Source organism: Marmota marmota, unplaced genomic scaffold (assembly GCF_001458135.2).
Source record: "Marmota marmota marmota unplaced genomic scaffold, marMar, whole genome shotgun sequence".
Classification (NCBI taxonomy): domain Eukaryota; kingdom Metazoa; phylum Chordata; class Mammalia; order Rodentia; family Sciuridae; genus Marmota; species Marmota marmota.
The window spans coordinates 6331136-6357555 of NW_026000169.1; the positions used below are offsets into that span (position 1 = coordinate 6331136).

At 35.5% G+C, this 26420-nt stretch overlaps 1 protein-coding gene across 3 annotated transcripts in view; it reads left to right on the forward strand.

The window, feature by feature from the left end:
• Pik3c2g (phosphatidylinositol-4-phosphate 3-kinase catalytic subunit type 2 gamma) overlaps nt 1–26420 on the forward strand; it is a 340206-nt gene that overhangs the window by 83613 nt on the left and 230173 nt on the right. For all 3 annotated transcript variants that reach the window (XM_048787228.1, XM_015498207.2, XM_048787229.1), the window contains 4 exons: nt 3179–3212; nt 6181–6376; nt 11107–11229; nt 17991–18122. In XM_048787228.1, coding sequence (XP_048643185.1) covers nt 3179–3212; nt 6181–6376; nt 11107–11229; nt 17991–18122 — 485 coding nt within the window. The remainder of the gene's footprint in view (nt 1–3178; nt 3213–6180; nt 6377–11106; nt 11230–17990; nt 18123–26420) is intronic.

The window sequence follows — 26420 nt, forward strand, 5'->3', positions numbered from 1 at the left end:
CCATATTTTTCTATTTTGTGTTAGAGTAAAAAAAAGTATTCCATAGTCTTAAAAAGCATACCACCAGTATGTTTTGAAAACAAATGTTTCAATTAACTTAAAAATGTGAAAATTATTTGATGGTAAAGAAGAGCCTTCTAATAAATGAAGTTAGATCAGGATACCAAGGTAGTAACAACAAACTTTCAACAAGTAATTAGTTTCTTGTAGATTAAAACATTTTGGAGACATTCTAAGTACCTAAAGCTAATAATAAGATATGGTGAGCTTAGGCTAATGCAAACATGGTTTGAATTCAAGATCTATCCATTTCTAGCTCACTGTACTTTGGAAAATTAAATGCACTTCTCTGAGTTTTAGTTTTCTCTATTTCTAAATAAAATAACCAGAATTTTCAGGGTTCTTGTGAATAGAGGAATTAACAAAGGGCCCAGATGATTGTGCTGCTTTACTAAGAGTCATTACTATTTCTGGAGTGGTGAGAAGAGTACTGGAGGCAGGTTTTCAGAATCATCCTCATGAGGTCAACATGATGTCTACAATTCCCTCAGCACATGTTAGCTCCACATCATCTCACCGCCTTATGACAAGTATGAACCTTTGCCATTGGAAGGGACCAGATCTAGGAATGTGAACATGTGTTACCCCTTCAGTCAAGACTATTTGAATCTTTTCAATTCAAATGTCCAGCACTTGGTGAATCAGTAGAAACAAGTAACAGATCAACTGGAATGAAGAAAATATAATTTTAGTATGCAACGCTTTAAACAATACTGTTTATTCCTAGGTATAAAAAGCATCATCTTCAAAATACTCATTTTCTGTGAAAATTTTCATTTTTATCCTTTTAAGGAATTTCAGAAAATGAGTATTTTGAAGATGATACCAAGTGCTGGACATTTGAATTGAAAAGATCTAAATAGTCTTAACTGAAGGGAAAACTCCTTAAAAGGATAAAAATGAAAATTTTTTCAGAAATATCAAACTTTCAATGTAGTGGAAGCCAAAAGAAGACTTCATGTAGAAATTGATTATTTCTATGAAAGCCATGCACAATTAGAATACCCAAGAGGAGTTCACCTTTGCATTTCATCAATCTATGTACTTAGAACCACTGAATCTTGCATAAGTTTTCTGTACAACTTAACTCATTATATAAAAATTTGTGGTATTTTTATAAGACTGAAATGATTTTCATGAATATAAATGAAGAAAAGAGTTAACAATTATGAGTTTTATTTAGTATATATAGTGGTCAAAATAGATAGTTCAGTAACCATTACCACCCAAAAGAGAACATTTTTATTTTTAGCAGAATTTAAAAGTTCATTTATTCTACATCATCTACAGTCATACTTTTTGTCCATCTCTTTTTCCATTCTATCTTAATTGTGAGTCCACCTATTTAAGAATGTTGGCACAAATATTAAGTACATTTTGCAGAATTTGTGCAGTAACCAACTTTAGTTAACAATGCCAAAACAATTCAAACTATCCTCCCACCACAAAACTAAGAGTAAAGAAATACTGAGAACTCCAGGTCTACTGCCAACAAACTCTGAAATTTGAGAAGTTTTCTTTTTTCTTGGCTGCAGTTTTGGTCAACTTGCAAGAGACTATTTCCTGCTATACAGGGAAGTAATTAGTTTTTTATTAAATGCAAGCTTTGCCAAGTTGAAGAATTATGTCACAAATGCATTTATGCTGTATTCCATGCTCCCACTTAGCACTGGAAACAAATTTCTATCCTTCAAATAATATTCTAGAAGTTCACCTAATGTATTTCCATTAAATACTCACACAAAAAAATGAACCACAAAAATGAAAAATATGTTCTTTCACGTTGTGGTGTAGGTGGATGTCATGGTGATTTTATAATGCAAGTCTGTATTTCTGAAGAAATTGGATTCTAGTTAATCCAGGTTAACATCTTTAATAGTCTCACCCATGTGGATGAAGTGAATACCTTACGTGCAGTTGTTAAGATCAGTGGTTGATGCTATATACAGATGAGATATTTTACCTAATAGAAAAGCTTCTTAGTAGGTTCATATAATGATGCTTTTAAGTGAAATGTTTTATATAAATTTAATTATGTTTTTAAATGACAGAAATGTTTACTCTTTACTGGAATACTGTAGTCTTTATATGTTTCTTAATTAATTGGATTGCCTTTAAAACAAACTTTAAAATTTTACTTAAAAAGTGTTTAGGGCCAGACATGGTAGAATGTATCTAAATTCCCAGCTACTTAAGATAGAGGAGCTAAGGAGTTCAAAGTCAGCCTTGGCAACATAGTGAGACCATGTGTGTGTGTGTGTGTGTTTGTGTGTGTATTTAAATTCTTAAATATCCTGTGTCAAAATATAACCTTATTAGAAAATTGAATTTTCTTTTGGGCTGAAGTTTTAATTTTAGTGACTCTACTAACAACCCTGTACAATTTTCATGATAATAAAGTTATAACCAGAAAATCCTAATCCTAAGTAATTGGAGTATAAATGACTAAATAAATAAATGTCATGATGCTAATGGAAATGAACATGATAACAAAGAAAATGAGCATAAATAACAATGAAAATAATCAAAAGTGAAACATTAGATTGTTAGTTTTTTTAAAGCTCTGATTCAAGATGCACTATCTTTCTCTAGTGTTTGACAGTTAGCTGTTTTTTTTTTAATACCCTAAAATTAAAGAAAGAAATAAAACTATACAGTGATTCTACATAACTTGATCTACTTCAATAGAGTCCTCTTTTTGGCACTAACCAAAGTTTACATTTGAATAATTGCTAATAATAAGAGAGACAACACAAAATAGAACTGGAAATGCATTATGTAAAACAATTAGTGTCATGGAAGGAAGACTGAACTTAAACAATGTATGTAGAATAATTCTAATAATAATGAAAAGAACTAAACCTATTCTAGCAATTTCTTTTATTAAAAATTAAATAACTCACACTTTTTATTAGAGTATTCAGAAATCTTTCTTTTTTCATATAATTTAGATTCTTTCTTTAATAAGCAAGATGGACATATGATGCTAAGAAATATTTTATCTTTTTCTCATTCCAGAGATATTTTATTGTTTAGATTTTGGTTATTATAGGTTTGATTACTTTGTAAATTTGTCATCTGAATAACAAGTATGTTTTTGGACCCTTTTTTTTTTCAGAGTTTTCATCGTGATTCACAGACTTCAGTAAAAGGTAAGACATACATATACTCACATATTTTAAAAAGAAAGAAAAAGATTCACTTATAGAACTCCAAATATTTTTTTCAATGTTTAATCCAAATACTGTAGTAACTATGCCCTAACTATGTGAAATACTTTGTGAGGGGAAGAAATACTTTACTAAAACCCTTTCACTAATGGAAGTGATAATTCTTCAAGGGAAAAGAAATTCACATTATTTTAACTTTCATCCTGATATATTTTAATAAGGGAGAAAAGAGATCTATTAAAATTAAAGAAATATTAAAATCTTCCTGATAGTAATTCTAAGACACTGCAAAATTTTACTATTAATTATACTTTGATGTAACAAAGATGAGAAAATTGCAGATCTCCAAAGTCACTAGTTTCAAATTTAAATTCAAACTCTATTTGAAAGACCAGATAAAAGGATTAGGTTATGGAATAATCAGTATTCACCAGAGTTCCAGGACTATATTATTAGAAAATACAAGAGGACAGTTTCTAGAGAAAATGGTGGGTGTGTGTGATGTAGAGCAGGGTCCAACTTTCAAATCAAGCAGAACTGGTTTTGAATCCCAGTTCTGCCACTTCTTAACTCTGTGACCCCAGAGTAAACTCTTTGATCCTCAGTTGTCTTAGTATACATAAAAGATACGATCATACTTCATTGCAGGGTTTGGTCAGGGCTGGTCTTGTTTGCACAGGCAGATGGATTTTGGCACAGGAACACTCCAAGCATTTTTAAAGAGATTGACTCACAGATGTTCAGTTACTAACCTTGGATGCAGAGATAACTCCAAGTTGCCTCCACATCCTTACTCTTTTCAGTAAAAAATTGTGTACAGAAGGATATCCTCTTTTTTCTAACTCCCACTATTAAAAGAAGACAGTAGATTATATCTGAGGAACTCCCCCACCTCTCTCATAGAAAGTAGTGGACCAGCAGAGGGTATGGAGAAAAAAAATGAGTGACTGGAAAGGCCGCTGTTCTATCTGTTCATAAATTCCATCCCACCAGGGAGGAATAGATGGGATGAACACTCCATCACAATATTACCAGCACAGAGTCTAAGGAGTAGTGAGTGGGATGGAAAGCTGGAGGAAGATCAATATGGAACTGGCCTCAGTTCCTTTCTGCTAGGAATGCTGTAATGAACTTTCTTCCCCTCATATTCCTCAGAGAAATAAATATAAAATTCCACAAAAGTGTACAGCAATTTGCATAGAGATTTATCTCCTATGATAAATTATGACAGATTCTAATTACTCTATTTAATTACATATACATTGTCATTGCTTCTTTATTTCATGGTGCTATAATTCTTTTCCAGGAGTATCTCAGTTGTGATATGCATTATTTCACCATATTTCTCCACCAAGCCCAGGGATTGTGTCCTTAATACATTTTGATGATATTATTTAAAGTATATTCTTCATTCAGAGCTCTGGAAAGTAGTGCAATGCATATGCACACATCTCTTAAACAACTCAAAGAAGCAAATAAGAACTGGCTTTCTACACACACACACACACACATACACACACACAAATAGAATTTGAGTAATTATCCAAATGATTAAGGATCCCCAAAGTATGTGCTAGGACTTGAATTAATAATATTTCTAACCCAGCTCTATGATTCTTTTTAGATAGATAATCATTAGCACATATGCACAAGATTGGGAATTATTGACAAGAAGTTTGTGCTTCCTGCTTCTGTACAATTTGGGGACTGGGAGAAAAGATGTTTCCGTACATTTTTAATTCTTTGACTCCTATGGTTCAGGAAAATCCCTGTTAGTTAGCCTCCAGAGATTGATGAGGCTTGTTTTAATACTGTTTTATGCTATTTTACTGTTCCGCTTCATTATTGTTGTTGATAATTTCTCAAATCAATTTAATTGGAGTTTTTTTTTTTAATTGGGACTCTGCTAGTCCCTCCCACCCCAGGCTGTTTCAACAAAGGGCACAATATAAGAAATGTAGTAAACAAGTAAAATTTATGAATAACTAAGTGAATAATAGCAGGTGTTGAACAATAAAGAATGTTTCAGCATGGAGAGAGCCCTGAGGGGCTAGAAGAAGCTCCATGCTGAAGCTGGCCTCTTTCCTGAAGTACTACATCACGTGCCCCAGCACAGGTGCAGAGCTGACTACTAAAGGAAAAGCTAGCTCTTTGTACCATTGTTTTTTCAAAGCAACTAAAATCCAAAAAGCAACATGTTTCAGAAACAACTTAAGAGGAAGTTGCATGTGTTTAAACAAACACCTGGGCCAGATGACTTGGTCCGGCATATTTTGGAATTACAGAAGATCTTCAGAACATCATTTCTAATGATGTTTCTGATGATGTACCTACTTGTTCTCTCAACATCTCCACAGCTACCAAGAGAAAACTCATAGCCCATACACTTAGTCTTTTTTCTTCATGCATGACAAGTCTCTTTCAGTAATAATCAATAAATGTTTTAAATAGCTAATGGTAAAATTTAGGAGAGGATTTGATTTTGAAGAGATTTAGTAAGCATCACAAATCCTTCATTTTGAGCTTGTTTCAAATCCCAGTCACGTAGCATTATCATTTTCTTTTAATACCAGCACACTGTCATGCTAGTTAATAATAAACAACATAGCATAATCAAACTTGTTATGATTAATTCTCTAGATAGCATTTATATATGTAGAAAACATTCCTTGTCTGAAAATAATTCTAAAGTGAGTAGAAGGTGACTAGAAGACCATGTTTGCAAAATGTCTACTGCTGAAAGTAAGAAAGACTATTGATAGCTAAACTACTAGCACCTAAGCCAGACTGTATTCAAAGACACAGATGGCTAATTGGCTTCTGTTGGTAAAGGTCATTTTAATTAAATTTTACTTAAACTTTATCATAAGGAATTTCAAAGTCATAATTGATAGCTTATGATAAATATAACCCTCACAGATGTCCTGATCTTTACCTTTTTCTCCCCTAGGCTTTATAGAGAAAGTGACAACTGAACTATCCACATCCATCTACCAGCTTATTGATGTCTATTGTCACAGCTTTTACGCTGATTTTCAGCCTGTAAATGCACCTGGAAGCATTTCCAGTGTAAATCCTGGACTCCATTCCCATCTCAGCTTCACAGTCTATGCGGTACACAACATTCCAGAGGCATGGATGGGCAGGTGAGTGGTGGCAGGTTTTCCCACAAAAGGGGTAATTAGTTTTTACACAACTTCCAATTAGAGCAAAATATATCTTGTTCTCATTTGCAGGAGCAAGTATTTCATACAAATTTAGAAATCAATTGGCATAAACTTATCTTTATTGGTAAAAGAACATTTTAAAAGTTCCGATTCTCAGTGGTCATTTATTTCCCCACTTCTTCCAATCTCCTCCATATTAAAAAGAATTGCTGTTGTCAATAATCATTGTGGAAATAGAAAATACTCATCCTATTAGATGGCTACCATAAAATTGTCTTTATAGTATTTGGATTTAAATGACTTATGTTGAGAGAGAGAGAGAGAGAGAGAGAGAGAGAGAGAGAGAATTTTTAAATATTTATTTTAGTTTTCAGTGGACACAGCATCTTTATTTTATTTTTATGTGGTGCTGAGAGAGAGAGAGAATTAGTTTACAAATAGAAAAAGAAAACACTCTGATTCTCATCAAGTTATTGAGTGGTAGATATTTTGTAAGATTAATACCTCGATATAGTGAGAATTAGCCAATAATTACTTGAATTCCAATAAAAGAAACCACATATTTATTTATGCATAAATAACTCTGGATTTTAGGTTGAATCTATGATGTAGTATTCTCTTAAAATAATTAGTGTAAGATAGCATAATACATTTGAATTTCTTATGACTACCCATATAGGAGAATACTGATTAAATTAAAGTTGATATTAGAATACTAATTTGTTGGTGAAAATATTATATGTAATGCATTTGGGATCTCAAAAAAACTGAAAGGAATAATTTTAGTAATGATAAATAATTTTGCTTGATATGATTTTTTTGCAAATAAATAAACTGTATAAATGCTTACAGAGTCAATTTAAGGAAAAATATTACCTATGTAAATAAACCCCCCACACACAAACACACACACATTTCTTCCAAATTCATGGAATGGTACTTTTATACATTTTTCTCTTTCCTAATTTTACGATGAATTTTAAAGGGCTGATATATAATATTATACATTGCTAAATTTTCTAGCCACCAAAATATATCCCTTAATTTTAATTCAAATGTAAAATCTCTAGATAAATAGAGGTAAAGCTATATGTACAGAGCAAGTACTGTGTGTGTAATTATATAAATTGAGGAGAATACATGTAATATAAGTTTTTACAATATATAAATATTCACATATGTATATAAACATCAAATGCATCTATAGAGTTAAAACACATTGTGTGTTTGTATAAATATAATCTATCAAACTCGCCTTTTTCATCTTTCTCTACATTAGACCTATATGCGGAAAGAAAATATTTAGACCATTTTAAACACAGTTACATAGAGGTGGTATGTGTGTGTATACATAAATTATAGATACCAAATAATATTTTTTTCTACAGAAGTATCTATAATCAATGAATAAATGAGAATTTTGATAGAAGAAGCAAATTTATCCCATTCATTCATTAGAAGAACAAACTACACAAGCAGGTCTGGAATAGGAGGGGAAAAACCCACTGGTCTTCTTCTCTTAGGCAGCCCATGGTCCGGTCACCTTAGAAATTCTGACAGAAGAGGTTCCAGTAAGACATCTTTTATGGTGACAAATTATAATTTTATTGTAGGTTTGTTAGTGTCCTATCAGTTGCTACATAACAAATTACCCCAAATTTAGCAGCTTAGTCCAATAAACACTGACTAGCTGACGTTTTGAGGGTCAAGAACGTGGGGAGCAACTTAGGTAGATGGGTCTGGCTCAAGATCTTATGTGTTGCAGTCAAATTGTCCACTAAGGCCACAGTCATCTCAAGCTTCACTGGGACAGAAGAACCTACTCCCAAGATCACTTGCTTGGTTGTTGGCACTCCTCAGTTCCTCGGGGTGTGTAGGTGTGAAAACTTGGATTCCTTTCCACTGAGTTGTCTTTGAGTTTCCCCAAGACAGAGCAATTGTTTATATACCAGAGCAAATGATCCAGTAGGGAAAGAGAGAGTTCATAAGCAAGGGGCACAGAGACAGAAGAAGCCATCTTCTATAACCTCATCTTGGCATCAAAACTTCTCATATTGGTACTGTGAGAAGGGATGATACCAGGTTTTGAATACCAGGAGGAGGGATCATTAGAGACCATCCTGAAGGCAGGCTACCACACTGGAAAGAAACAACAAAGAAGGACCTAAGCCAGAGGTATCTCCAGAAGCATAAGTATTAACAAACTAGGGCACAAAAATAACAAAGTGGTAATTGCCTCTCTGACTTTAGTCATTAAGACTAGATTTAATGGCAGTGGTTGAAACGAATTTATTAAAGTTAAGAATTCCAAAATAAAAAAGTTGATGGATTTAAAACTGCATTATGATCTACTCTATGACCCGCTGTCAGTGAAGGCTCCAGGCAAGTTATCAAAGATAAATGAGAATGCATCTTACTTAGCATAAGTTGATTAAACAATTTTTTCCATGATTTCATTATACTGATTAAGAATCCATCCATATTTAAGCTAAATCTCTCATGATACAGGAAAGAAATTCTTCTTTAGCTTTCTCCTCTTTATGATTGAAAGTGACTTTATCTTACTCCATGATGAGATAAATATATATATATATATATATATATATATATATATATATATATATATATATATTATATATAGCATCATGCTTATTATCTTCATAATTGCATATTATTAGTTCCTTCTCCTCTGTCACCTTTTATAAAATTCATGTGACAAGGCACATCTGTGTGTATTTGATAACCTGTAGTCTCCAAAACATTTCCTAGGTTATTATAGATGCTCAAAAAAGATCTGTTGAAAGTTTCTAAACAAACTCCCTTGAAAAGACGAACAAGTTGGCCTTGGTTTGTGAGATGGCCACCTGGGTCCTGGAAAGCACGAATACTTAGGCTGCAATGTTATTGCAGAGGACAGAGGACAGAAATATAAGTTGAAGAAGTGATGACTGTAAAGAAAGAAGACACTCTGAGAGCAAATAAGATATTTTAGTAGAGATATAAACCTAGGGTTTGAGGACCTTGGGGCCAGCATCTATAAAATTGAGTCTATAGCAATTAATGGAAGTGGAAAAGAGGTTGGTTAACAACTGTAAAAATTATCATTAGTAACAATTAATAAGGTAGAATCACATTGTATGAAGAGGTTATATTAAAAAGTCAGTGAAAAATATTTTTAAAAATCCCTTAAATCACTCATAAAGTATAATACTATGTTATGACAAATAGAATACCAGATTAATTATGCATAAATGCCTAATGTGTACAGTAATGCATATTATGTAATAAAGTATCTTCGTGCAAAAATGATCTGACATTTTTAATTATGAGAGACTGTGAACACATGAACAAACTAAAATTTGTTCTCTCCAAGAGAGTGTCTTCTTTATGAAGAATTAAACGGCATCTATAGACTGCTTGTCATATATTCTTTGCCATCAGAAAGCACATGTGTAGAATTATATCTTTCACTCATATTGCTGAAGATTCATTTATAAACTTGGCTCATTACATTACCATGTTAAGAAATGTATGGGAGACATATGCAATATCTCTCAATATAAATACCTTGCACACACCAACCAAACATTGATGTATAGATTAACATAATGGACTCTGAATCAAAAAGCATTATTAAATATAAAGTCACTACATGGTAGGAAATATTCAATTCACTAGAAAGATGAAACAAAGTAAAACAGTTGACAAAAATGCAAGGAAAGATTGACAGAGCTACTATAATGGTGAATGATATCAAATATTCCTCTCTCAGGAACTGATAGATTAATGAGACACATTGGGGAAAAATACAGAAGAATGAGCAAATACAACTAACAAGCATGATCCAATAAATTTGTATTGTACCCTAGAGGAAATAATTTAGAAATACAAATTCCTGTCAAGCATACATGAAACATTTATTTTAAATGACCAAAAACAGACTTCAAATAACCTATATAATATAGATCTCATTCACTTTCTGCAGTGTGATAAGTTAAAAATCAGTAAGAAAATACAAATAAACATATTTGTAAATTCAAATATGTTTTTTAAAAAGTTTATGGACAGAAAGAAAGAAATTTTTCCTCTTCCTTTTATGCTGAGTTGGGGTATTCATGATGTTGATGTTCTAGTTAATACCACCATCATTGCTCTCAGCAATCCCCAACCTGGTGGTGGCCTTTCCTGCCTACAATGAGATGTGGGAAACAAGTCCCTTGAATCGTCTTGCCCCTACAAAGTCTGGTGTTAGATATAAGTTCCAGTCTTCTCTTTCAGTCTCCAGCGCAAAGCCAGGAGTGGGGAACTTCCTCCATGATGCCCCTCTTTGCCTGGGGAGGGACTCTGGCAAGTGAGTGGCATGAATTTTCCTACCAGCTTTGATGTGGCTATTTGTGCCCTCCCATACACCTTGGGTATAGGGATATAGGAGCCTCTTCAATGGTTTCTGGATTTCCCACAAAGGGAATTAATCAGTGTATTGTTGAACTGGTGTGGCTATGGACAGGGAAAGGTGGGCCTTGGGGTTCCTACTCTGCAATCTTGCTGATACACTCAATATAAATTCTTAAAGTAACCTGTAAAGCACACTTTATACAAGCAAACACCACTTTATCATTTGACTTTAGACTATAAAAATAATTGACCCATTTAGAAAGCTATTTCCTTTAAAGCATTCAGCTTATTGAATCAATGTTGTTTCTTTTTAGCTATAAAGCATTTTCTTTCTCCTGCTGGCTTACATATGCTGGGAAGAAGCTGTGCCAAGTGAGAAACTACAGAAATATTCCAGTCAAAAAATTATTTTTTTTCTTAGTCAACTGGAATGAAACGTAAGTTCAATCATTATCCTAGCGGGATCATTCATCTAATAAAAGTCAGCCTTTTTCCTTTTTTTTTTTCTTCTTTTTGTTAGCAAAGGGAGTGATTTAAAAAAAAAATAGATGACGCCAGTTGATGGGATTCAGTGGTGTGATAAATATGCTAGTGCTAATAGATATCTGACGGGCAATTCAACAGATTAAAAGTCCACTTAAAAACCTAGACAAGTGTCAAATCCACACTATTGAATTGAGGGAAAAAAAAGGAAATTAGAAAAAGGAACAGAGTTATTAATCATTCACACACTATGGGTAATAGGGATATTTGGTTCAGGGCTGGGGAAAATCCACGTATAAAAACAAATTGCCTAATGATATATGTAATCTCCATTTTCTCTCACAAACCAATTGCATATTTGCTTAAGTAATCAAGACATTTTTACAATAAACACCTATGTATTGTGCAAACTCATATGTAAGTTAGGGTGAGTAGTTCTTATTTCCTCCTCTAGTAGAGATTTATTATGTCAAAAGTGTAAAGTACCTTCTCAAGCTTTCCCTGCCTTCTTCCTCCCAAGTAGTAGAATCTCAGGGGGTTCACAGGCCTCATCCTGGGCATTTTCAAGGTTACTGCTGCTTTTCTTTCCTCTCCCATGACAGTATCCCATTGCTTTACTCCCTGTCAGTCATTTTTCTGTGATCTCTGCTGCTTCACTGAGATCAATAGTCTGCCATCTCAAATAAAAAAAAAAGTCTCCCAGCCCATTCTCCTTCAGCTCTTTCAGAAGGTCTAGCTTTCTTGGAAAATAACTTGACTCCCAGTATTATGCTTTCCCATTAAAAAATATATGTCGTGACTTCTAAAAATCAGTGGATGGTGTTAGCACCATTATCCTGCTCTGGTGTCACCACATTTCAGTGGAGACTGTGCCCTGAAACATAGTGTAAGACCTTCAGTTCTCAAGTAGCATGATGCTCACATCCTCAACCAAATCTTTTTTGTTCTGGGACTTTTACAATCTTTATTTCTCCTTTGAACTTTTTAAATTCTTTTGGCCAAAGACCTAACTTTCTATTACAACACCCTTTCTCATGTACTGATTCAGTTCTGCTTGTGAAATTCTTCAGTGGCTTTCCAAGTCTTTTAAGGTAACAGTGCTTTGGCCCCTATCTACCCTCTGTACCTTGATTCCTAGAATTAGTCTCATGCCCTGCACCAGCAACTATCCACTGCCTTCTTCTGATCTTAGAAGGAACCGAGGAGTCACATCTCTACTAGGAGTCCTCCATGTAACAAGATATAGTGCTGCCACTTGCTTACCTTGAGAACACCTAATTGTCTTCCACCTCCTTTATAAACCCTTCTTGTACCACTAGATAAAACTGTCTACCTTTGCTTTTGTTCCTTGGTTGGAACTCTGAACTTCTCTCTGAAGGTACTTATTGGACTTGTTTGTTTATATTTTTATTTGCTTCTACCAACTAATGCAAAGATTTTTTTTTTAAATTTTCTTCAATCTTCAATCTTTAGCAGCTAAAGCAGCAGAAGTTAGAGTAAAAATCCCATCAATGTTATTGGGCAAATTCATACATTTTTGGTAACACATAACTCCTTGAAAGTGTTATTAACCAACTCAATCACTAAAATTATTCTCCTGACTTAACTAAAAGTTATTCCTAGTTATTTCAAAAAAACATATTTACTTTCAACTCAGATTCATGATGTCATATAGACATTCAAGAAACAAATATAATTCTAAAGTCAATTTCATAGAAAAAATCAGAATAAATTAAAAATAATTTTAAAAAAACACATGGATATATTTTTCTTTTATGAAGACTATTCAAGTGTTATTTTTCCCATGAGAGATGCTTTTATTCCTCTAATAGAGTTAGTTATTTCAGCCTAGAATTATTTTTCATTTCATTTCCATTAAACATATTTATTTACTGTTTTTCTGGATGCCTTTATATACTTCCTCAACCTGTGCTCATTTTACTATAAGTTAAAGTACACTTCATTGCTAGATTATAAATTTAAGGACAAAACTTTGTGGTTTAGTAGGGCTTGACATAGATTTTTTGGCCACCTTATATATCCTAACCACCACAATACACTCTCAAATTATACTATCTAGTATCAATTTTACAACAAAAATATGAGGCAGGTATTGTCATTCCCATTTTATATACCATAAAATTGATGTTTATGAAATTAATTCACTTGCCCCAAGGCCCACAACTAGTAAATGGAAAAACTGGCATTCAGACCCACTCTCACTCTTGGGCTGGTGTTTTACTTACTGTTTTTTACAAGTGAACACTTGGGAAGAGTATTTACAGCCCATGAATAGTGCTCATATTTACAGTAACCAAAAATAATCTGAACCTCATCTCATCTCCTGCCAGCAGTCAACCCTTTATCTTCCTCTGCTTTATAGCAAAAAGCTTCCCAGGTTTTCACTTTCTTCAGTTTCTTCCCTCTGCTTTAAAAATCGGTTCAATCAGGTTTTTATCACTTCTGCTTCACTAAAATCACTCATCAGAGTTAGTAGTGACCTACACAGCTAAATCCAATGCTGATTCCTCCAGTGTCGTTGTGGCCTGTCAGAAGCACTATAGATCTCACGCTCCATCTTGAAATTCACTCCACTTGGCTCACTCCAACCCCACTGGCCATTCCTTCTCCACTTCCTTTTCTTCTCCCAGACCCATCATGATCTTGGTCCTTCACTCTTCTCCGTTGTATATGTTCTTACTCCCTTAGTTTTTTTTTTTCCTTAAAGTCACACCCTTTAAACATAATGCCAACAACTATCTAATCTATATCACCAACCCAGACATCAGTCACCAACTCCACACTTACCCACTCAATGTATCTAAAATGAAATTGCTAGTCTTACATTCTAAACTGTTCCCCTGCTTTAAACAATCAGTTCTCATTTTCATTGTTCAGGTCCAAATTTTTAGCTTGAATTCTCTCTCTCTCACCCCATGTCCAGGATATCCTACTGGCCATCCTTCTCAAAATATATCCACATTACTTCCAATTACCTCTGGTCTGGGCTACCATCAAGTCTCCTGTATGTGCCCTCAGTAGTCATCTGATAATCTCCAATCTCCAACTTCTTATACCACAGCTAAAACAATCTCTTTAAAAATATAAGTCAGCCCCTGCCATTCTTGTTTTAAAAAAAAATCCCCAAATGTCATCCTGTCCCATTTCACTCTGGCAAAAGTCAAAGTCCTTGCAGGAGTCAAGGATCTGTTTAGTCTGATGTTTCCATTTTATACCTGTATTAATAGGAGAGTTCTAAACAATGAAGCTTTAGATCTCTCCCATTTTCACTATTAAAATTCACTTTGCTTTTTAGGAAAATGATATTATATATAAGAAAAATTATAATAAAAGTTTTAGTAATTACTCATTTGAAACAGTATATAGTAAGGTAAATATATGGTTAAAATTTGAGATCCTTCTGTGTCAGTTCCTTGGATAAAATAAGTAATCTGACTCCTCTTACTGAATTGTCCCATGAAGTATTTTTCATCCTTTTTTGTATAGACAAAGGATTCATTTTCTTTGTTTTTTAAGCAGACATGAAGAAGTTTTTAAAAAAAAAAAAAAGATTTCCAGTGCCTGTGATATTATTCTGGCTCTTTAAATCCATACATATTCAAAAGTGAATAAATAACTATTTAGAAAGCATATATTCTTTCCACAGAAGTATTTATTTTTATTATAAAAATGAAAGAATGGATATTGGCAGTAACTATGAACTGTAACTTATCTAATTTTGGTCATTCTTAATATGAAAAGCTCACTAACAAGTGATGTTACACATGAAAAAGCTCAATCTAATGGGGGAAAGAACATTCTAGATTATGATAGAAATAAAGTGAAATTTCAGCTTCTATCCTACACAGAAATATGAAAATCTAATGGAAAGTCAATTATAGGTAAAAGAAAGAACATCCAAGAAATTACTGTGCTTTCCATGGTATCATCAACATTTTATGTTGCATTCCAGAACATTTTTAAGCTAAGAAATATGTCCAATTTATCTGTAATAAATATTATGAGTATGAAAGAATATAAAAGAAAGGACTTAGTTTTAGACATATAAGCATGTAATATTTTAATTTTGGGGGGGAGGGTGTACCAGGGATTGAACTCAGGGGCACTTGGCCATTGAGCCACATCCCCAGCCCTATTTTGTGCTTTATTTAGAGACAGGGTCTCACTGAGCTGCTTAGTGCCTCGCTTTTTCTGAGGCTGGCTTTGAACTCACAATTCTCCTGTCTCAGCCTAACCAGCCTCTAGGATTACAGATGTGTGCCACATGTCCAGCCAACATTTTAATATTTTAATAAATACAGATTTTCCAGTTTTTAAAAATATTTTCCTCACCATAGTCTTTCCTTTATTCCTGTCCTTTACTTTTCACTAGAATTGAGTTTCATCAGTCCACAAAAAATGTATTTTTGATACAGGTGAACTTCAGGGCACAATGGTTAACATAAACTATTACATTATTGATGGGATAAATGAATATTCTACTATTACACAACCTACCATTTGCCAAATATTGTATTATTTAATAGCTGTTTCATTTTATGGATAATGAAAAATAAAGCTTAGAAAGGTTGAATGAATATATTGTTTAAGGAGGAACATCTAATTTGTCAATAGGGCTAATTTTTGAATACACACACACATACACATACACACACACACACACACATCCAAAATTTAGAATCATCCACCCCACACACAGCTTATATATTAGTATTTCACAGTTAATATTAACTTCATGACATCATGACCTGAATTGTACACATTGTGCCCATTATTTCCATGTCAATTTCCTCTTTCTTCTCTGTTTCCTATCAGTCAGTTAAAATTTTCTTGCTACTTCATAATCTAAAAACTGGAATTTCCATTGAAATTTTGTTGTCCTATTCCAGTACTATGATGCCAGTCAAGTGTCAATGGTCACTGGGATGAATTGATTTTCCCTTGTCCCTGAGGCTGGATGCTGCACAGGAACTGCCAAAGGGGGGTCACAAAGGTTTCACTTGAAAACTGAGGGAGGCCTGCTCCCTCACCATAACTGATATATGCCTGGTCTTTTTATGCACACGTGCCCTTTTCTGTATACCTTTCCCTTCCTGGAATATTCTTTTCCAAATCTCCATCTCATTATAACCAGCCTACCTTCCTCTAGATCAGAAAGCCAACTCCTAGTAGAAGAAGATTTTTGATATCTGAGCCCTCCATGTGGTAGTGGGGGCAAACCTTGTCAGCACATTTTAATTGGACAATAGGATTTGGTCATCATCAGTCCTTTAATAATCACCTGCTATGTAGATAACATGACATCAAAGTCCAATTATAAATCACAAGGCCAGTGGACTCTACTCATATTCCAGATTCCTCACACCATCAGTATCATCCAAGGCAAGCTTCTAGTCACTTTTCTTTAGTCATCTCTTCCTTGATGACTCAGATCCTCTCACTCTTCCCATCTGTCTCTCGACCATTGTTCCATTTTTCCCATTTAGCCCTAGAATTCTCATCTTCTGGTAAACATATTCCTCTATCTCAGCATCTTGAAAAATATTTTTCTGTCCCTTTGCTTCATATATATATTTTGTCCTAAACATTATGCTTCTCTTGAGGCTCTTGTTAAAGAAGCTGATCACTTTTGCACAATCAAGATAACTCCAGAACAGAAAGAAAAGCTGCTGTCTCCCTGCCCACAAGGAGGAATCTCAGGGAACAATGTCAGGTTTCTGAGCTCTTTCTTCACAGCCACTCATGCCACCCACATAATATCCCTCCAAACTGATACATCATGTATAACCTTCTAGACACTCCCATACATATATGGATGGCTTCAACACTGAAATTCAAGTTTCCTCACCATTAACAATTCTATTTATCCTTAGCTGTTTCTTTTCTTTTCTTTTTTTGACCATTATCTACAATCCATCAGAACCTGAGCTAAGAGCACCTTGACCTTAACATATCCAGGGACTGCACATGCATTACATTTCAGCGATCATCCTCCATAATCCCAGGCCTCATCATCACCAAGGACAGTCCAAATTTAAAATTAAAAACAACTCTCTATACTTCTGGATCTCTCTTTCAAATATTTCCTTCTGCCCTTAGGGAAAAGTTCAAATTTCTTTGCCTGGCATGCAGAACTCTTCAGCATTCTGGCAAACACTTATCTTTCTAATTGTATCCTTCAAAACTTCTCTTGCCAGCTGAACTCATCTCTTGTACTCTGGGCAGTGAGCCACTCACCGTAACTGATATGCCTGGTCTTTTTATGCACACATGCCCTTTACTGTATACCTTTCCCTTCCTGGAATATTCTTTTCCAAATCTCCATCTCATTATAGCCAGCCCACCTTCCTCTTAAGAATCCTTTCAAATCATCTCCTTTTTCCAACCCTCTAAGACAAATTTAGTCATTCTTTCCTCCATGCTTCCAATAACTTGAAGGTGAATACAGAAGTTATTATAGATTTTTAAAAATTCAACTATATGTCAAAATTATAAATATAATTATCATTTATTGAGTAAAGAATTTAATTACCCTATGTCTTTTATATTTTTATTTTTATAGAATTAGAAAATTTCAAAGGATACCTCAATTCAAATAGTTAAATAATTTTGTTCCAAATCATGATATTCTAAGAAAATATTTACAAAAATACCATTATGACTGAACCAATTATGTTACTTCTTTTATTTTCAGGATCAATTTTCCTCTTGAAATAAAATCACTTCCAAGGGAATCCATGCTCACTATAAAACTGTTTGGAACTGACTGTGCAACCAACAATGCAGATTTACTGGCCTGGACCTGTCTTCCATTGTTTCCAAAAAAGTAAGTATATCATTTGTGATTATTAAAGCTCCCATTTCAATAAAACCTTCTTGGAACTAAATATTTTGCAGTATATGGCATAATGAGAAAAATCAAGAGGACATTTTATTCTGAAATGAGGTAGCTCAGTATAAATCATGACTATTGAAAGCAGAACTGAAAAGCAAAGCTGTAGAAATGGTTTTAGAAGCAGGCCTCATGCTCAGCTTGTCAGCCAGGTCATTTACAATGAAAAGGTATTGGCATGACCAATCTCAATTGCTTTTTCTTCTCTGAGAAGCCAATTTCTCTAGAAATAGTAATTCAAAATGACTTGGATTAATATTGTGATTTAGAAAAAAATATAACTTGTGAAATTCTGACTAAAAGAAAACTATACTATATAACTGGTTACTGACCTTTTTTTTTTTTTTTTTTTTTGCCAAGAAGCAATATTTGGTAACTTTAGGGTGATTTTTCCAAAAAATAAGCCAACTATGAGTTTAAATATTCTGTCAGAAATGATGTCATTGCAAAATTTACTGTCAATTTAACCATTCATTTTGGAATAATTAATATTTAGAATATTTTAACTAATGATTGTTACTAAGTAAAGAATACTTTAAAAATCAATTTATTTTTATACTACACCAACTTGCTTTAGAATAAAGTGGTAAAATCCAGAATCCTCAAAAAATTAAAACCTAGATTGTTATGTTAATATCATTATAAAGTATGTTTTTTAAAAAGATTTGGCAATACAGAAATGTTATGATAATTCTTCATCATTTTTTAGTTCCCAAACCTAGTCAATTGAGATAAATTATCTTCAAAGCAACCATGATAAATCTTTAAAATTTTCTTCTTTTGATTCATTCTAGTCAGAGAGAGAGAGAGAGAGAGAGAGAATGTGTGTGTATGTGTATGTGTGTGTGTGTCTTGCTCTATTATTTATTTTCCTGCTTTAGCCCATTCCCATTTCCACGTGTGTGGACCTTGAGGATGGGGAATGTATTTATCTCTGTAATGTTTATCATCTAACTTAATGCCTCATATAAATAGGCAATCAATATAGGTTTGTTTCCTGAATTGAATCGGGAGAAAAAAATCAATCCCTATAGGTGGTTTTAAATGAAATATCATTGCAAAAGTCTACAAGAAACAGTTTAGCCTTACAAAGAATATCTACTGCTGTTAGCAGACGTTTCAAAAATCTGATTTGAATTTTCATTACTTTCTCACTAGGAGCAGCTATACAGGTGTCCTTCCTCTCATGAGTGATTTCCTTAAGATTTCAACAGCAGTATTTTTAAGATCTGCCATTTTCCTAGAATAATATTTCTAGCTATTTATTGAAAAAACATTATATCCATGTTATTCTCTCCCAATGTGCAATATCAACCAATAAATATTAAATATATAATAAGTTGGAATTTTTTCTTTAAAATCACTGTCAAAGCTTGTTTTAGATGGTATTGATAGTAAAAGTATAGCATCTGTGTTTTTTTTCCATATCACTATCCAATGGTAAATTTTTCATAGGTGGGTTTGTATGAGGAACGCTCTCTGGGACTAATCCTAGGAGACAATTTTGTAAGGAAAAGTAACAAAATTTGGGATGATGACACATCAGAAAATACAGTTTACTTCATAAAGTACTTCAGTAAGCAATTTGTAAATATATTTCCAATCGACTGTATCTCATGAAAAAGAACATCTACTTCTCTACTGAACTAAACAAAGAAATATGGATATTTTTGAGGCATCAGAAATCCATCATGGTGGGAATTGGGGAGAAGCATTGACTCCTACTTTGCTCATTTACAATTTACAGAGATTCTGATCCAACTTACTTGATGCAGATATTTCCAGATCACAGTAAATTAGTGTCTTAATTTCATTTCCATTCATAAAATGACCCTTACTCATAAACATTTGATATTGGATCTTTTATTATAGTTTGAATTGCCCTTAGCTAGCCATGTGGAGTTGAAATGAGCACTTACATCATTATTTTTTCTGACATGCATATAACCTGAAAAATAGGCTTCCTGTCTCTTTGTGGTTTCCAGAAGTGAGTTTCTAAAGAATCAATAGTGATTAAACTCAGATGTGTCACTTATGGCTGCATCAATAATGTCTAAAAATAAAAATTAACTTCTACATTTTCAAACATGCAAACTCTTCTTCAATTTTATAAAAAAGGAATATCTCAAGTCCAAAAGAAAACTTGGCCAACAAAATTTTATTCTCTTCTTTGGCAGATAAGACTTTCACCATACCTCCATTCACAGTGTCTCCACACTGCAGGATGAAAGTGTTATTCTCAACCCAACAATTTTGATAAACTTAATTCCAAATTTAATTTTACAACAAATAATGTGGTAGTTACTTAGCATTTCTAAATTCTGATAAACTACTTCAACACAGAGATTCTTTGCCCTTATTAAACAAAATAGAATTTTCTGGGAAAGTTATAAAATAAATCTAAAGCTCAAGTCTCTGCAAAGGTTCTAATTTAATTGGTCATGTTTTGCCTGAGCATCAATATTTTCAAAGCTCCCAAGGTAAGTTAAAGCCTGGGAAAATTATAATTCTTTGTAGAATTTCAAAAAAGGCCTAAAATAAGTCTTAATCTGAAACAATTTCATTCCTTAGACAATTGCCTAACCCTACTATAGCTAATCTTTTCAGATACATCTTTAAAATTAAATAACAGAAAAGACTGTCCTTCATTAATTTCTTACTGTCATTTCTTCTGGTCCAAGAGAGACCCTCAAAACTCAATTCAAAAATATCATTTATAGATGAAGAACTCTATAATAAAGGCAGATTAAAAGTCTTTCTATAAATCACCAAGATAATAAAAACAAAGGAAAAAGGATGTAGATCTGACTTCTCTCCACAGCCTTTGCTACCTTAATTTGACTCCATTCCTGCTTTTAGATGCTTCACCCTACTCATGAGCACACTGAGAAGACCTCCCCACACTAAAGGGCTCCTGTTTAGGCTTTGCCTGGGCTCTGATCTTGGGCATGATCTTATTAAGCATCCAGAAGCATTTTATAACATCATGTATAACCTCAAGTCCTCTGGTTGTCCAGTTCTATAGTCTAGAATACCAGCAATAGATGCATAGAGTCCTATAGCTAAAATTGACAAAGTATTTTCTTCAAATACCTTCTTTTATTGATTGAAGAAGAAGGGCCCCAGAAATCAGCCATCTGTTCTCTTGGTATCACAAATTTGGGGTTGGGTATTCTAGTCAATAAACCTATAACATATTTGAATTGAAAAGATCCTTAAAGATATTCCAGAAAATTATTTTTAAATATTATGCTTAGCAGTATAGTCCTTTTTCTAATGATATCATATCAAAACATTTCAAAGTGTCAGAATAATAAATATTTCATATTTGTGTTGTATAGACAGAATTTGCAGTCCCATAGTCCAGCCTAATGATCATCTTCCCATCGTCCTTCTGAAGTCCACCCTCAACCTCCAGAAGAATCCCACAGCTATATGAAAACTTGTTGGAAATCACTAATTTTGTCCAAGAAACTCCAAATATTTTCAAAGTAGTAATAATAATATAAAAAAGTATGGTCATCCCCACTTTCCTGGTATTAAAAGTTCCCATAGTCATCATCTTTCTGAATCTATCAATGGTCTTATCTCTATTCCTTTAACATCTTAATTCCGTTAACTATATTTCCTGTATTTTCCATTTATAAAATTTTATGGAAATTATGTTTAAAACATATTAAAAGATGTTAAGTTACAGCCTATTACAATAAAGTAAATTAGCTAATGCCAAATACAAAGAGTGCCTCAAAATGCTTTCAAATCCTTATTTATTCTCCCCCCATGAGTGGCCATAAAGGATGGAGATATATATATATATATATATATGTATTTTTTCACAGTTTTATACATATATATAAATATATATAACAGGTTTACATGTATATAATATTATATACTATAAATACTATATATATTTGTGTGTATATATATATCACAGTTTGGGCTCACAGTTTGAAAGGTGAAGGGTTCAGTTCATTGTTGGCAAACTCCATTACTCTGAGCCCAAGGTGAGGCAGAACATCATGGAGGAAAGACTTGGCAAGGGACAGCAGCTCAGAACATGACACCCTGAAGGAAGAAAGAGGATTCTGCTCATCAGGGATAAAATGTAAACCCCAGCATCACATCCCACAACCTAATCATTTCACCTCTGAATCTTCTTGCATTGTCTCACACATAAGCTTTTGGGGGACACCATATATCTAAACCATAACAGTTTCTGTTGGAGAGCAAGAAGTCCATTCTCCCTGTGTCCTATTTCCTGATACACGTCCCTAAACACACTCCTACATCAAGGGTTCTGACTTCATTTCTCCCCATATGCCTCAGGGTTAAGGCTAATGTGACTGTTCATTATTCCAACTCCATTCAAGGACAGGAATGACAGTTATTTACTATTAGATTCTTACTCTGTAAGAACCAGTTTGGATCACTAAGATTTTCAGCAGGAAGCATGACCAGGACATATAAAGGTAACAAGACCACAAATGTAACACATTCTTCAACTTAGATGTGAAGAAAAAATTGCAACTAATATATCACACTGTTCCTCTTGAGCTCCACCCCTGTAACTAATGAAGAGAAAAAACTTGCCATCTATGACAAAGTATTAATCAGTTCAGTAATTTTAATCATGCTTTTAGAAGTATGCAGTTGCTTTTGGATAAAAATGCTTTGTCACTCACATAGCTTTAATAAACCCTAATTCTCTTCCTAAGAAAGTGAAAAAATACACAAGATTAGCAAAGAAAGGGGATGGGGAATAGATCCTTTGGCCTGGTGAATTCTGATATCCAAATCAAAGCCAGTTTTTAAGATGGTGGTTACCAATTACAGCTGACATCTGCTGCTAGTGTAACTCATAATTTGGGTTCCCCAGGCTTTGCCAGGGCTTACTGGAACTCCTTGGGAAACTTGTGTTCTTGCAGACACCATCAACACATCTGAGTTTGCCCATAACTCCTGGTTGACCCCAGGTTGCATGGTCCAGTCTCAAATGCCCTATCATAGAGGACTGTTATCCCTATCATGCATGTGATCCCCTATTCCAGAACACACTCACACACACTCTCTCTCTCTCTCACACACACACACATACACACACACACACACATACACACTCACCCCTCCATATCTTTATTTCTAGATCCCATATCATCCACTCAGAAACCAAACAAGTCCCCATAAAGCTAAACTCAAGCATTCCTTCTGCCTGTTTACCAGGTGGCCTCAAGTTCAATGGCGTGGTACAAGTAGGTACAAAACTGGTTCAAGAAGTAGCTTTAGTCCAGGATCTGTATCAGGGAGTGGGAAAAGGAGCCTGTCTATCTGTGTTCAGCACCATGCCAGCTCACTTGCCTCACACCCCACCCCACCTACCCCACCTGCTTCTGAAAGCAGAAGAGAGACAAATGGACACCTTTGTCATTCTCACTCTGATTCCTCTTCTATCTTCTGCTTCCTTGGTTCCAAATTGCCAGAAAGTGCAGAGTTTTCCTTTTGCCACAACCTCCATTCAATCTGTCTCATCCTCTTTCTTCCTCACCCTGTTGACCCTTTCCTGTGGACAGAAATAATTTTTCAAATTGCTTTGGAAAAAATATAACCTGAGGTCTCCAAGTGTGGTGTTAGCTGTGCTCCTTCCACCTCTTGTGATCTGACATTAATCCAAAAACTCTTCCCAGGATGAACATTTGGGATAAAGGACATGTACTCTGAAAGTCAAAAGGAAGAAATTACATTAAGCCGCCTCAAAGACGGCTCCGCGTCTTTTGGGCGCAGCCTCTGGCACCCCGTCCAGCCTCTGGCATCCCATCTCATCTACTCAGAAACCAAACAAGTTCTCATTCTCCCACTGGGCACTGGGAGAATGAGGCTCGAGTCGCAGCGGGCTGCAGGGTTGTCCATGGCCCAACTTGGCGGCGGCACTGCTGGACCCCATGCAGGTGAGCAGCTTGTCCAGGTCCTTCCGCACTGCGGGCCTCTAAAGGTGCTTGAAGGGTGAATGAGGCTTCCTCCTGAGGTCTCCTGCCACACCTCCAGCCGCACCCTGAGGTTACAAGTCTTACCACTTGCCCTGGACGCCACCTCCAACCTCATCTCCTTCTGATTCCGGTGTTTGTGACCTTCAAGGATATGGCTGTGACCTTCACCCAGGAGTGGAGGCAGCTAGACCTGACTCAGAGGACCTTATACTGGTATGAGATGCTGGAGACCTGTGGGCTTCTGGTTTCTCTGGGAAGCAGGGGCAGCTTCGTTTCCGTTTTCATCCCTGTCTTGAAGCTGCAGGCTAGACTGAGGATGTTCTTCTCACTAGGGTCCCTGTATCCTCCTTTGTTCTCATGCACAGGCTGTCTTGTCTAAATCAGAGATGATCTGCCAGTTGGAGCACAGCCAGGAGTTACAGAAGGAGAAGAGGGACCTTTCCCAAGGCTCCTGTCCAGGTAGCAACACAAAACCTGAAACCACGGAGCCCACTCCTGCTTGCCTGGCCTGCCCTGAGGGAAGTTCACACCAACAACTGACACAGAGGACCTCAGAGAATTAAGTTGGGGCAGCTCAGCAGTCAGGAAGGGACATCTGAAATGCAGAAAAGACTCTGGAGACCAGGGATAGAGAAGCTTCCTGAGCACATGAGCCCTGGATATGGTGGCGTGAAAATGGCCATTGCTGTGTGTTCAAGGACCATGCACGTCTCTCCAAATGATGCTCTGTATGTCTGTGACTCAGGTGGACCAGCGACAGGTCCCTTGATGCATGCAGGGGGAAATCCCTACAAATGCAAGGAATGCAAGAAAGTGTTTACTAAGAATTTCCTCCTCCTTTGGACATGAGTGCATCCACTCTGGAGTGTAGCCCTACGAGTGCACAGAGTGTGGGAAGACCTTCATTAAGAGCACACATCTCCTCCAGCATCAGATGATCCACACTGGGGAGAGGCCTTAGAGTGCATGGAGTGTGGGAAAACCTTCCAATGCAGATCTCACCTTATATGGCACCAGTGAATCCATAGTGGGGAGGAGCCTTATGCATACAGCAATTGTGGAAAGGCCTTCACCCACTGCTCCACTTTTGTCTTGCATAACAGGAGCCATACTGAAGAGAAACATTTTGTGTGCAAAGAATGTGGCAAAACCTTTCACGATAGGCTGGGTTTATATGACACTATATCCTCCACACTGGGGAGAAGCCCTGTGAGTGCATGGAATGTTGGGAAGGCCTTCAGCCAATGGTCATACCTCAAGTGGCACCAGCAGACCCACACTGGAGTGAGCCTTTTGAGTTCAGTGAGTGTAGGAAGACCTTCTGTGAGAGTGCTGATCTCATTCAGCCTACATCATCCATTCTGGGGAGAAGCCCTATACATGCATGGAGTGTGGGAAGGCCTTCAGTCCCACCTCAAACAGTACCAGCACATCCACAATGGGGAGAAAGCTTACATGTGCAGTGAATGTGGGAAAGGCTTTACCTACTACTCTACTTTCATCCTGCATTAAACAACCCGCATTGGAGAAAAACCCTATGGATGCAAAGAATTTTGTGACAGAGGAGAACTCATTTGCCACTTCAACATCCACACTGGAGGGTGCATAGAGTGTGGGAAGGCTTTCAACCAATGGTCACACCTCACAAGGCACTAGCAGATTCATAGTGGGGAGAAGCCCTATGAGTGCATGGAGTGTGGGACATCTGTTTGCAGGAATGCAAACCTCATCCAGCATGCCATCATCCACACTGGAGAGAAGCCCTGTAAGTACAGTGAGTGCGGAAAGGCCTTCAGCCACAGCTCATCTCCACTCAGCACCAAAGGATGTACACTGGGAGAAACCTGGTCAGCACAGCAGAGGAAGCGCTACCTTTCACAAGTGAGAAAGCTTCAGTCAACATCTCAGGACTCATGTTAAGGAAAAAAAAAATTTAATGTAACCACTGAGGAAAATCAGTGGCCATTCATGCAAAAGAAGCTCCTTTAGTCCCATCTCTATTAAGAAAGATGTCACAGATCATTATTTATCATCTGAAGAGTCCTGTTTGAAATGGACACAGCCTAGACTTCTATGTCGGAGAGTAGTTCCTCCATCAGAGAGGCCCCCTGATTACTGTGCTCTTAGAAAAACCTTAGCCACATCTTTCTTCTTAGTTTAGATTGAAATGTTATCTCAGGGGTGTGTGTGTGTGTGTGTGTGTGTGTGTGTGTGTGTGTATATATATATATATATATATATATTTTTT